Below are 15,045 nucleotides of genomic sequence, written 5' to 3'. Positions count from 1 at the left end.
CATCGACACACAGACGCATCATGACCGGGATTCAGAGAGAACCTCTCACTCCTCAATACAGACTTGAGTTTAAAGCGTTTACTTTTGTTGCTGAAAAATCATGTGGAAGTCATTTAGACATGCTTTTAAAAAACAATATTCATCAAAAAGTCTATTTACATTAAAGTCTCGCTGATAAAGTTTTCGAAAAAGAGTTTTAGTTGATCATTTCTGCTTTTTCTGGGGTGTTTATTACTGTGATTGTGCTGCGAAAAATAATAATATTTCTCAGTGTTTTTATCTTGTTTTCCAGCACAAATATCTAAACGTTCTCAATTCAAGATACATTTACTGGAGAAGCAGACGGAAGCGTGTTGCACTGACTTGAGGAAAACAAACCGACTCTGAATTAACGAGTTCATTATCTCAGAATTATGAGATCTTTTTTCATGGGAAAAAAGTTTTTGCTCAGTTTTTCTGAATTAACGAGTTAATTATTTAAAAAAAAAATTCTGAATTAATACATTTTATTTCAAGAAAAAATTATCTCATAATTTTGAGATAATTAAAGGTAGGGTAGGTCAGAATTGTCTAAAAAAACTTTTATTCAAATTTGTTTAAACTGTCTTTATATACCAATACATAATTAAAATGCAAGTACTCTGAAATAGAGAGTATAAAAAACTGAGTGACTCTAGTGTATTTAATCTTCAATAAACACAGCTCATTAATTCCGTTCACTCCCGCCTAAAAACGGGTGCGCGACTGTGCGCTCGTGGGCGGAGCCAGTAATAGCGGCGGTAGTCATGGCGACGGAGAGTGACAGTCGCGCAAGCCAATCACTTGTTTCGTCCCGGTAGGAATTAATGAGCTGTGTTTTTTGAAGATTAAATACACTATAGTCACTCAATTTTTATACTCTCTTTTTCAAAGTACTTACATTTTAATTATGTATTGGTATATAAAGACAGTTTAAGCCAATTTGAAAAAAAGTTATTTAGACAATTCTTACCTAAACAACCTTTAATTCAGAAAAACAGAGCAAAACATTTTTATTCATGAAAAAATATCTCGTAATTCTGAGATTAATTAAAACAGAGTCGATTTTTTTCCTCAAGTGAATGCAATACACTTCCGTAGAAGCAAAATGACTGAAGATAAAAAGTTTTGTTTACGGAAAAATGTGTTTGTGCTTGAAATAAGAACTAATATCTGCCAATGAGGTCAGAAAAATTATCTTAATTAAATTTTTGATAATTTTAGATAATTTTTCTGACACCACTGGCAGATATTAGTTCTTGTTTTAGGCATAAACTCACTTCATTTTAGAGAATATATTAGTGTTGTTTTCTGAAAAAAATAATTTTCCCTCCAAAGTCAATCTTGATTTGAGATTTTTTTTTATGTTTGTACTGGAAAACAAGACAAAAATATGAAGTAAATAACGTTTTGGCATGTGGTTGTGCACTGATGATGATGACCATGTTCGGGAAAGTCTGCATAAGGTTTAGAGAACAGAAAAGTACATTGATCACTTCAAGGCGTTTCGTCTCGAAGATCGTTCATAAGCGCTCCGTGTTGAATATACAGCAGAATGACATCAGCACTGCAAAAACACTTCACCTTCTTCACGATTTACCTCGAAAAAATGTGCAAAAGTGCATGAAATATTCTAAGCATAACCAAACGAAATGTAGTGAAGCTACTAAAAAAGTGAAACTGTAAAGTCAATATGAAATCAAAATTGACGATACATATTTTATAGTGGAATAATGCAGTATTTATTATAAATTACTAATCCGTGCACATCATTATTGTTTTAAAATCATGTGCATTCTTGAATCAAAATGAGCGACATCTCTTCTCTGATGATGTGGGCGGGGCAACCTGTCACTCACACCAGATCCACCAATAGCAAACCACAACCATCCAATCAATTCCCCACAGACAAATCAAGCCCCGCCCACATCCATTCCTTACAATAGAAAATCTTCCATTTTTAATGCCCTCTTTAACAACTTAAAAAAAATTGCTAATAGGGGATATTTGAGAAAAATTCTCTTTAGTGTTTCGCCTTAAAAATTACTGGAACACAAAATAAAAATACCGATAAAGAAAGTGATGATATTTGCAGTGTCCGATTCATTCATACACAAAACAAACAAACAAATAAACAAACAAACGCTCCTCGGCTCAAAGCCAGAGACACACGCCTTAAAATTCACTATCATAAATACAATTGACCTAATAAAGTTGAGGAGGAGACAGGAAGCATGAAGTACATCTTAGTTGTTTCTCTTTTTTTTTCCAAACCTTTTTGTATGAAAAGCAACGCTGAGATCACGAGGTCACAGACACGGATGGGCTGAAGGCACGTCGCAGGGCTGAGAAGGAAGAGTTGGGCGGCTGGTCCCGCTGTAGTGTGCAGAGTTCAGTTAGTGTGCACTACTTCAGGAGCGCTCGGTACAGGAGGAGAGATCTGCTGGTCTCTCGCTCCTGCTCCATGTAGAAGATGAAGTCCCTGAGATTGACTCGTGTTATTCTCTGTCGGGAATACTGTCGTGACGAGCCGGAAGAGGCCGACGATCCGGCCGGAGAACCCGCAGAACTCCCCGACACCTGAGGACAGAACACACATCTCGTGTTAAACACACATCTCATGTCAAACACACATCTCATGTTAAAGGAGAACTCCGGTCAATTTTAACATTGAGCTCAATTTTTAGTAAATTTGGAGTGCTGTCAATACAGAGAACAAAGACAAAAATCAGTGCTGTCTACACTGTTATCCTCTTTTTAAAATTTGCACCCTATTGACTTGAATGGGGCAAGGTTTAAACCTGCTTTTATCCTATTAACATCCTTAATGTGTCATACAAGTGCCCAGCCATGTTGAGTGATTCCTTCAGAGTGAACACGGTGAATCTGACTGCAGTAGATGTGAAAGATATGAATAAAAATGATGTTAATTCAACAAGCGCACATACCTGTATTTACTTCCTGTTTTCGGTCGAAGTCCACAGTAGTCGACTGTCGAGTTCACGTGCGTGATCATAGGTAACTAAGCAACAGTGGAGACTGACAGCTGTCAGCCGAAGACGGTGCTGTGTGTTGTTTTGAGAATATCAGCTCTGATGGATATTTGTAAAAAAAATCATCTTAGTTATCTATGATCACGCGCGTGAACTCGACAGTCGACTACTGTGGACTTTGATCGAAAACAGGAAGTAAATACATGTCTGTGCGCTTGTTGAATTAACATCATTTTTAGTTAGAGTTAGAGTTAGGGGACTCGGCCGACGTCGAAGAGGAGACGCACTAGAGTATAAATATAAGAAACTAAACGTTCGAGGACGACGATCGTAGACGAGACCCAGGTAGAAAAATCTACTGCAACTCATGATAGCTTCCAGTAACGTTTGGCACTGCGCATGAATATTAGCATTGATATTGCAACGTGCGGATTCACATTAGTCACATCGCAGTCAAGTACAGGGATTGTAGTTGTAGTTAAAACGTTATCAAAATGATTCTAGTTTGCATTGATCTGCGGAAACGTCAAAAAAATCTGTATTATGCAGGCAAGTAATTTGGCGATGTCAATTTGTATGGAAGGAATACACGCATGCGCACATATATTTATTCAAACGCGCATATCTAAACACGTGATATCCACGCCGTCACCGTTTTCACAGATTCACGTTTATTAAGTTTACACGGAGATAATAACATTCTCAAAACTTGCACCTTGGAACCTATTTAAAAGTTTGCGTTCTCGAGCACCGAACACTGTTGTCGTGCAAATGAACGCCAGAACACATTAAACATTTTCTGTTTTCAGTTAAAACGGTGTTGTGTTAGCGCCCAATAACTAATAATCTCTGCAATGGAAGTGAATGGATCAAAAACTAACTTTAGCTGGACGGACAATAACTTTATTCTTATATTATATAAGAATACACGCCTGCGCACATAAGGTGAAACTTGAAAAATTTTAATATTGTGCAAAAGTTAATTCAACTTAAAAGGTGAAACTAATATATTATCATTACATGCAAAGTGAGATATTTCAACAAATAAAGGCTTAAAATATCTCACTTTTCTATATAATATATTAGTTTCACCTTTTAAGTTGAAATAAGTTAACTTTTGCACCATTTTCTAATTTTTCGACTTTCAAAAGATTCATGTTTTTTAAGTTTACACGGAGATGATAACATTTTTCAAAAATGTTAAAATCTTGCACCTCGAAACCTATTTAAAAGTTTGCGTTCTCGAGCACCGAACTCTGTTGTAGTGCAAATGAACGGCCAAAACACATTAAACGTTTTCTGTTTTCAGTTAAAGCGGTGTCGTGTTAGCGACCCCTAAGTTAATAATTAATGATCTCTGCAATGGAAGTGAATCAATCAAATCTAACTTTATCTGGACAATAACTTTATTCTAGAGCTGCTGTAAAGCCAAAACAATCTCTGTTACTTAATTTCCTATTATCTCTGTAAAGATGCTTTGAAACAATCTATATTGTTAAAAGCGCTATATAAATGAAGGTGACTTGATCTGTAGGTATCAGGCACCACGGTTCGAAACGCACGTGATTATTGGATTAATTGCAAAGTTTAACCATCATAGAGGGAACGTTGATCTTTTGCACGTGGTGTAGATCCTGTTGGTTTAAACATTCAAGCGATTTTAAACCATTTGAGCGCAAGAAGACGCTTGTATAGACACGAAACAACAATGCCAAAATGCACAGTCACTTATGTCTTATGTGAACGTAAACTGAGAAAAAAACAGATGCGCATCATTATATCGGACCAGTGCATTCGGTCTTAAAGTGACAGCAGCCTAATAAACCTGCCACTGTCATTAATGTTAATCAAACAACAAAATACAAAGAGAAAATCACTTTTGTAGCTTTAACAAAGATTAATAATATTACATTTATTCAGTGAGCACTATGCAGTGTTATTTTTTTATAACATTATTTGATTATTGAATTTATACCTGAATATTGAAGACTTACCTGAAAAACATAAAGCATAACATAAGTTATTTAATTTGTATATTTGTTTTGCGTATTTATCAATGCTTGTAATTTCTTTATTATTTTGCAGATTACCCTAAAAAAATCATCCCAATCGTCCTAGAATGATTCATTCTTTCCAAATAGAGCTATTCAAATCATCCGGTGATATTGTTTTCATCTTGCAGAAAAACAAAAATATCAAAATGTCATTTTTTTTTCAATATCGTGCAGCCCTAGCCCAACCAGATAAAATATTGTAGTGCATGACAAATATATATAAACATATATACACAGTTGTGGTCAGAATTATTGGCACCACTGGTAAATATGATCATAGACAGCTGTAAAAATGTTTATAACTTGCTTTGTTTATCCTTTTGATCTTTTGATTAAAATAAATCTAGCCTTTCATTGAAGTAAAATAATTGAAAGTGGGGGGAAATCACATTATGAAATAAATGTCCCCAGCATGATTTCATATCTAAAGATCATGTTAAGATTCACATAAGGAAGAGTCACATGATCACGGACACTCCTGATGTAATAAAGTCATAAAACCTAAATAAAATTCAGCATTTCTGATGTTGTTATGATCAAAAAGTGTTTTTTCTTAAACTTGAACACCAGTGGATTACACTGAGACACTCATTTTGCCTCAAAACGGGTTTATTCTTACGCCCATTCTCACAAGACTTCCTGTTCATCTGCTGCTTTCAAGCATAAACTGAAGGAGAAGTCAAATAAACAAACGGATTCTTACACGGCTGAGTCAGACCTCCATCTTTCATGAATCATGAATAACAGAAAAATATCAGATGAGAGAAAATGCGAAAGACCACTCAAAACAAGACCGGAAACGAAGTCTTTCTATCCAACAGACGTCGCACAATTAGTCTGATTGCTCTCGGTAAACACTAATCACACGCAGTCCTTAATGGAAACCATCTGACGGGAACAGAGATCCTGCATACGCCACGAGCGCATGGTGGCCGCTAGTGTCTCGTCTCCAGCGAGCCGTCAGCGGATCTGACGGGTGGAGTGTGCTGAGGTGGGGTGAATTTAGGACAGGCAGCGCTCGGGACGCCCTCAGGCCTCAAGACCTCCAGAAGCAAGATCTGGACTCATCAGGCCAATCACAGTTGACCTCATGTGAAAGGCAGGCATGCCTTCTGCCATGGCAATTAATGCCAATCATAGCCTGGACCAATCAAACGCATCCATCTACCTGGACACGCCGACGGCTTCTGGCGTTTGTGTTTGTGTGCTGGATATTCACATGTGTGCATGTGTTTGAGAGCAAGAAAAACAGTTTGAGGAAGAGACAAAGGAAGAAAAACATGTAATGTGAAACGTACATATTCAACTTTATAAAACGGTTAGTTCCAATCCTTGATTCTGATTGATCAATAGCGACGTTTTCACGATAAAACACGGCTATGACCGCTTCACCCAACGGTTCTATGTATCACTACACAACACCCCTAGCAACCACTCTTAGCAACTTAAACACATAGAGACGTATTTAGGCCACGCCCACACCGGGGGGAAACAATCCAACCGTCTCCATTGACTTTGCATTGCGAGAGGCTGCCTCCTTGTCATTTCTTGCTTCTAACTAAAGACAGAAAAATGCCTAAAAGCTGCTGTGTGACGAGGTGTCCAGCAAACAAGCTGAGAAACCTAGAAATAAGTGTTTATAAGCTGTCGACCCCAAAAACCGAGCGTTTAGGACATAAAAGTGGATCAGGCAGTTGAGACCGAGCGTAACGTGTCTCATTACTCTGAGAACTAGCGTACGCCCGCTGGAGGAGAACGTCATCGGCGACACAGGATCGCTTATCTTACAGAAATATAATATATCAAACTGAGATTTGGGTATTTGACTCACCAGTGACCAAATGTTTAACTTACTGCACACGTAACTTTGTTTCTAGTGCATACTCAGTGTCAGGATCCCACTATTTACCCATTCGTTCCAGACTGATCCACTTTTAAAGGTGAACTATGCAGGTTTTTTACCTTAACTGAACAGCTTTGGAGTCATTGGAATGGTTATATTACTGTTTTCAGGTTGAATGGTGGTCGTCTCGCACCCGCCTATCGCCTGTGAGCGGAAAAAACACCGTGCAATGTATCGCAGTATCGCATGATATCAGGTCTCACGATGTTACGAATTGCTTTACGGCAAAAAGAAATCTGTATAAATTCTGTCGTTATTGCGCTCCCTCACACTGTTCGAACCAGGGGTGCAGTGTTCCCGAAGACATTGAAGCTTCCCCGCGCGCCACCATTGGCTAGCGGACCCCCACCTGCTGTTAGCATCCCATTGACTCCCATTCATTTTGACAGCGAATAACTTTACATCTGAGGCGTTTAAAGACTCCATTTGTCGATTGTTTATTTCTAAAGAAACACGACAATGTGTAAAAGGCTCCATTACCTTGTATCTTACATTATGGCCCCGTAAAAGTAGTTTTTGTAAAAAATAGGCTAATGATTGCGTCATAACCACGCGACTCTCTGTCGCACAGCCGAGAAATTACCGTATAAACTGGCGGAGAAGCTCACAGGGAATCGGGGGGACGTAGAGGCATAAAGTCTGATAAAGTCAAGGGAGAAGCCCATAGAGAGTGATGAAGTTGCTCCCGCTGCTAGCTCATGGACAGCTAATGCTAACGCTCTCCGTCTCTGCGAGATTCAGAAGATGATTCAGATTTCTCTCTGCACAGCTACTAGAAGACTGACAGCTGTCAGACACACGTCACATCTACGTCGTCAAGCTCAGTTTGAGTCTGCGCAGTACGCCTGGTGATCAGGAAGTGATGCTTCAAATTGACGTCACTTTTCCCTGTTGAAACCTATGGGGTCGCTGTGTCCAGTTTATATACTGTCTATGGTTCGAACCCGAATGAAGAAGACGTTGTAAAGAATGTCCCGTCTGCTGTGATGTCGTTGATCTACTAGCCTCTGCTATCTGAGAGTCGACAACGAGTTTTTCGCCAGTGTAAACCTGTAGGGGGCGCTCTATAGAGAAACCTGCGAGCAAAGAGCGAGAATTTTGCATTTAGCATTTTGAGCTAAAACTTCACATACACACTCTTATTTTACATCTTATGAAAAGGGCATGATACCGCTTCTTTAATACACACACATACAGAACGATTATTTATTTGGCGTGTGCATTGAAATGCAGTTTGAAAGTTTGCAGGACGAGTGTTTTCTACACGATGCGCTTCAGATCTGTGCGTTTGGCCCTCAGGATCACAGATTGGCTCCAGCGCCTGCAGGGCCGCACCGAGGCAGAGTAAGTGATCCAAACGCAGGCAGAAAGGTCAGTTCTCCACATCTTTCCTCCCACTGTACGAATCCTACAGCCAACGCCAATAACCCAAACACAGCCCTGTTGATGTCTGTTTCCATGGAGATTCGTGCATCTCGTAACCTCACGTTAACCAGTACATAAACACAAACACACACACACACACACTCAGCTGATTCAGAGTCTTTCTCCAGGGAGCGAAACACTCTGAATTTTCTGATAATTGACTTTTCTGGATTGTCGAATCAGTGGTGAATTTGGCAAAGGTCAATGTGGAGCTGAAGGAAGCGGAGAAGAAAAGATTGTGGGAAGGCAAAATCCGTGAGGCACAAAACAGCATCTGTCATTTTATCAGCGCCGAGCTCCTCGCGGGCGTAATGTCACATGACATATCCATCCGACAGCTAGCACACGGATACCTCCATACATCTCTTCAGACGGTTTCTGACTGAACGCACGTGTTTGGAGCGGAGAGAGAGAGAGAGAGAGAGAGACGAGCCTGAAGACGTGCCTGCCAGCCTTCTCAACAACAGACTGATGATGACAATCTGCCAGCGGCACACACACACACACACACACACATACATGTCTTCACACCATCAGAGCACGAGAACATGTGAGGTGACAGTCACCAGCAATGAGTGAATCAGACCTCATTTAGACAATATGTGTGTGATCAGAGTCATGAAACTCTGAATATGAATATGAATATGGCTCATAATCATCTAAGTATCGGTTGGAATAAAGATCTGGTTACATAAATAAAAGAAAATCAAGAACCAAATAATTTTTTTGACATTCAGTTTCACAGTATGGCCTTAAAATCTTATACAAAATCTAATTTGTCCATTCATTTTACAAAAAAAAGAATAAAAAATTGTAAAATTCCATGATTTATATGATAACATTAAATAAGAATTTATCAAATAAAATAATAATGACTCAAATATGATGTCTTATAACTCGAATACATCTCGAGGATTAATTTCTAAACAAATAAATGGCATCCATAAATCTGATGAATAAAATAAAATGTAAAACATTATTAGGTTTTAATTAGCCTAAATTTAGATTCAATTAATTCTGTTGAGAGACACAAATGGCATCTTATAACAACTCTAATATACTCTATCTTGAGGATTTATATCTCATAAATAATAAGACAAAATTAATAAGATGGATGAATAAATGGATGATGGATGGAAAAATGGAAGAATAGATGGAGGGATGGATAGATGGATGGATGGATGGATGGATGGATGGATGGATGGATGGATGGATGGATGGATGGATGGATGGATGGATGGATGGATGGATTGATGGATGGAAGAATAGATGGATGGATGGATGGATGGATGGATGGAAGAATAAATAGATGGATGGATGGATGGAAGAATAGATGGATGGATGAACAAATAGATGGATGGATGGATGGATGGATGGATGGAAGAATAGATGGATGGATGGATGAATGGATGGATGGATGGATGAATGGAAAATGGAAGAATAGATGGATGGATGGATGGATGGATGAATGGAAAAATGGAAGAATAGATGGATGGATGGATGGATGGAAGAATAAATAGATGGATGGATGGATGGAAGAATAGATGGATGGATGAACAAATAGATGGATGGATGGATGGATGGATGGATGGAAGAATAGATGGATGGATGGATGAATGGATGGATGGATGGATGAATGGAAAATGGAAGAATAGATGGATGGATGGATGGATGGATGAATGGAAAAATGGAAGAATAGATGGATGGATGGATGGATGGATGGATGGATGGAAGAATAGATGGATGGATGGATGGATGGATGGATGGATGGATGGATGGAAGAATAGATGGATGGATGGAAGAATAGATGGATGGATGGATGGATGAATGGATGGATGGATGGAAGAATAGATGGATGGAAGAATAGATGGATGGATGGATGGATGGAAGAATAGATGGATGGATGGACGGATGGATGGATGGAAGAATAGATGGATGGATGGATGGAAGAATATAGGAATGGATAGATGGAAGAATAGATGGATGGATGGAAGAATAGATGGATGGATGGAAAATGGAAGAATAGATGGATGGATAAAAAAGGATAAATTAATGATTTGATATTAATCTGTTGAGAGACTCTGTATGACATCTTATAACAACTCAATTACATCTTGAGGAAATATTTCTAAACAATTAAATGAACTCCCTAAACCTCATAATATATATAAACACATATATTTAAATATTGAAAGGAACTCATATGACATTTTACAATAACCCAAAAACATTTAATCAAGTCAATTAAAAGAGAGAGCGAATGGTTTTGTCTGTTGTGATCGTCTGTGAACTCTTGACCTTCTGACCTCCTGTTGAACATCGAGCAACACACATTGGTCAGTCTCAGTCTCAGTTCTGACTGTGAACCATTTATGTTTCCATTTTCCCCGACAGTTTACAGAGGATATCGATTCTGGACCCGAGATCAAACCCGGCCGATAGCAGCTCTCCGACTGAACAGGGCCGGATTAGCTCCCACGCTACAGTGACTGGAGGTTAATAATGTATGTTTCGCGCCCATGCCGTCTCAAACTCTCTGAAGGCTGAAGGTTGAATTAGCATCGAGTCCATCTTTGAGTTTCTGCTGATCAGCGTCTTTCTGAGTGTTTTTGAGTGGCGGGAAGCAGGAGCCCTTGATGCTGGAGCCAATATTGGACTTGGCTGCGGTTTCACCTCAGGGCTACAGGTTAATGGTCCACTTTGCCAGAAACACACACACACACACACACACATTACCAATACTGCTATCTCAGCAAACACACCAAGAGAAGCCAGCTAAATATGAAGCGATAGAGAAACATAGATGGAAGCGCCGTATACAAGATCTCTTAAACTTTGTGATGTTATTTCCATGAAGAGGTGCACCAATTTCTGGGTCAAGATGCAAATTCATGTGTGAAAATATTAGTGGTGTAACGATACAATCATGTCACGATTCAATACATATCACGATACTGAACTCACGATACGGTATTAATGCGATACTCCAAAACAAAAAATGTCCTGTTGATTAAAATGCTAAATTTGGTATTACATCGTGTGTGTAAATGAATAGTCTTGGACTTGGTGCTGGAAACCCAAAGCACAGGACAATAGAGACACCAGAATAACAATATTCACTGAAAATACAGAATTATTTAAGATGAATATGCTTGATTTCTGTCACTGACTCGATATATTTAAAATAATGTGGACCTTTTTACTGGTAACAAGACATTTGGCATTATCAGGACACACAAATATTCCCCCATTGCATTATTATATTATATTCAACATTATATCTAGTTTAATGTAGTACTGACACTAAAACTTAATTTTTTTTTCTCACACAGTAATTTTTCTATTTTCTATTTATAGTTTTTTTAACTATACACAATACATATTGTCACTATCCACTATACATATTGATGCATTTTTGTATTACGATATATTGTGACACTCCTAGTGAAAATTTATCTTTTTTTTATGCAAAATATGTCTCATTCTGGGGTGAAAAGTGACCTAGGCATGTATTCAACCAAAAAGTGCCTAATCTTGAGGAACTTTCATAAGTGGGATAAAGCAGACAAACACAAGCACAGGACAATAGAGACACCAGAATAGCAATATTCACTGAAAATACAGAATTATTTAAGATGAATATGCTTGATTTCTGTCACTGACTCGATATTTTTTAAATGGTCTTTTTACTGGTAACAAGACATTTGGCATTATCAGGACACACAAATATTCCTCCATTGAATTATTATACATTATATTCAACATTATATTCTAGTTTAATGTAGTACTGACACTAAAACGTAAATTTTTTCTCATACAGTAATTTTTATTTTGGGTGAACTATACACAATACATATTGTCACTATCCTCGATACATATTGATGTATTTTGTGTACTCCTAGTGAAAATTAATCTCTTTTTTATGCAAAATATCCGTTGTGGACTGTTCGATTTATGTGTACACCCTTTATGGTGCGGGTCCCTAATGGGATTCAATACAATTCCTCAAAAATTATACTATGAAAAACAACAAAGATTCAGGTACAAATTGTAAACTTTTAATATCAACATTTGTCAAACATAAAAAATAAAATAAAAAAATGAACGTGATTTATGAAAAGCAATTAATTTTGACAAAATTTGATTATTATTGATTAACAGTATACTGTTTTTTTCTTTTTTCTTTTTACGTTTTAATTTCTTTTTTTTTTCTTTTTTTTTATGCTTAGAACATCATAACTGAACAATTAAATTGAGCTGTATAATGAAAATAATGTTTACTTTTCCTAAATTGGCTCAACTTTTGTTTTAGACTCATTTCATAAAGTCGAGAAGTTACTTCTGACATGATGAGCGCACCGCAAGTGTGTGTTTTCTGCATTTGAAGTTCTTGCACTTCACACACAGTGCTGGTTTTGCTCTCACACTGGATGGACACACACACACACCTCACATCACACGTGCCCTGCCATACATAACATACATGTTTTAATTTTGTGTCTGCACAGTTTATTTTGAATAGCTGCCTATGAGGGTCAAATTGACACTATTAGTAATAGTACGAACGTATATTTTGTTTGTATATGTCAAAACACATCAGCATGTTGAAACTTTGCATGCATGTTCATGATGATAAATGAGAAAAAGTCACAAAATATCAAGAAAAAAAACATAGGTTAACCAGTATTTCCAACAACTAGAAAATCGAAACGGGTCAAATTGACCCACAACATAACACAAGGGATATGTCTAATTTCGGGGTGCAAAGTGACCTAGGCATGTTTTCAACCAAAAAGTGCCTAATCTTGAGGAACTTTCATAACTGGGATAAAGCAGACAAACACAAGCACTGTTCCCCGTCATTCAGGGCTTAAGAATGACTTCAGACAGGACGACTTGTGCTTTTCCATTAGGACTTCAGCACTCTCCCGCTCTCACTGTCATCAGGAGTGTGTGAGAGAGGCTTTCCCATCATGCCAGAGCGACTGAGGCCGAGCCAAGAGCCAAAGCTTTCCCACATGTCTGCCTCCATGTAGCATTAGAGCGACCCACCAGCCTCGCCGCGGGCCCGAACGTCTCCATACACACACCGGCAACGGCCATTAATTAAGACCAGAAACTCCCTCACTTTTCCTCTCCTCCGTCTTTGCCAGGAGAAAAGGCCGATGAGGACATTTTGAAAGAGTTAGCAGATGTTGAGTGATTAGCCCGAGGCGTTTTCGACATCGCCCGAGTGATGTATTTGATGTGGAGTTTATTCAGCTCCAATAAACGTATAAAGAATTACAATAATAATTCACAGATGTATATTGCGCGGATTATACGTGGAGCCCTCGCTTTGAACCGCGCCACGGCAGCCAAGAGTAACAAAGGCAGGAGAAAAGGATGAAGACGGCTTTGTTTTTCGGCTTTCTGCTAATCAAAGGGTCAGAGAAGCTTGAGAGAGCTGTTCACACACACACCTTTATGATATTCAGTTTGCTTCGGTGAAACTCATACAAAACTATCAAAATTTAGTTGTGGTCCTTCAATTGCTTAGAAAATAGTGCTATGTGGTGTATACAAGATTTGTGTGTGTGTGTGTGTGTGTGTGTCCTACATTATATGTGACCAAATCTGGTTTATAATAAGAAATAAATATGCTAAACATCTCGAAACACCCTTGTGAAAAAGAAGCATACTTTTAAAATAAGAAATATTATAATTTAAAATAATATACCTAAGTGTGAACCGAATGTTTTCGCTCACATAATTGCATGTTAGTTGCAATTAAATCTAGTATAGTTAAATTTTAGATTAAATACAATTATTTGAACTTAAGAATGCTTTTGTGACCCACTCAAGTACATCTTTATATGTAATTATATTATTACTTTTATTATATTTGAAATATGGTTAAAGTTTAATGCTGAATGTACCGATAAGCATTTAAGATAATCTAAAATAATGTGTGTGTGTGTGTGTGTGTGTGTGTGGCCATTTTTTATTAAATAAAGATATAATTATTATTCAAATAAATATAATTGTTAAGCATGCAGCTTTTATGATCTCATATTAAAGGGGCTTTATGTAAGAATTTTCATGTATTACCAGCTTTTTTTATTGCCATGCTTGTGTTGAAATGTTAAAAAACGAGACTTTCCTTTGTCTATAAAAGCCTGTAGTCTGATGTTTATGTGAACGACTCGGGACGTTTTTGCCGGGAAAATCAAAAGGAAGTGACGTTTACGTGCTTCTGTTCAATTAAACATGTTAATGTTAATGTGAGAAGAAAAGAGATTAATTCAAACTATAGTCTCACATCGCCGGATCTATGGTCTCAAATATACTTTACAATCAACCTATCATAACAGTGTAATTTTAATGATCTCATCTGTCGACGGTGAATCTCAGATCTGCTGTAAACATATACAACTGTATGATCAGATGCTTTCTGTACTTCTGCTTTCTCATTTTTGCTCTGTTTATTGTGTTATTGAGAGGAAAGAGCAGCACATATTCACATATTCATCTAGTGGTCGCTCTCAGCAGCGTGAACGGTGTCTTTTTACAATGGATTTACAATGTCTTTTTACTTCTAGGCAAAGAACAAAAAGCGTGAGTATATCAGGTTCAGTCTCTTGAGCTGCAGTTCACTCAACGGCCACCGGTG

At 37.8% G+C, this 15,045-nt stretch overlaps 1 protein-coding gene across 2 annotated transcripts in view; it reads right to left on the bottom strand.

Annotated features, from left to right (window-relative positions):
• Window positions 1-1,266: 1,266 nt before the first annotated feature.
• The window catches only part of LOC307002874 (transcription initiation factor TFIID subunit 4), a 108,731-nt gene continuing 94,952 nt past the window's right edge, over window positions 1,267-15,045 (bottom strand). For both annotated transcript variants that reach the window (XM_079620817.1, XM_079620816.1), the window contains one exon: window positions 1,267-2,598. In XM_079620817.1, the coding sequence (XP_079476943.1) occupies window positions 2,425-2,598 (174 nt within the window). In that variant the 3' untranslated portion in view covers window positions 1,267-2,424. The remainder of the gene's footprint in view (window positions 2,599-15,045) is intronic.

Source organism: Phoxinus phoxinus, assembly GCF_949152265.1.
Source record: "Phoxinus phoxinus genome assembly, chromosome: 8".
In the NCBI taxonomy this organism is placed as follows: Eukaryota; Metazoa; Chordata; class Actinopteri; order Cypriniformes; family Leuciscidae; genus Phoxinus; species Phoxinus phoxinus.
This window is presented reverse-complemented; position numbering and strand designations above follow the sequence as displayed.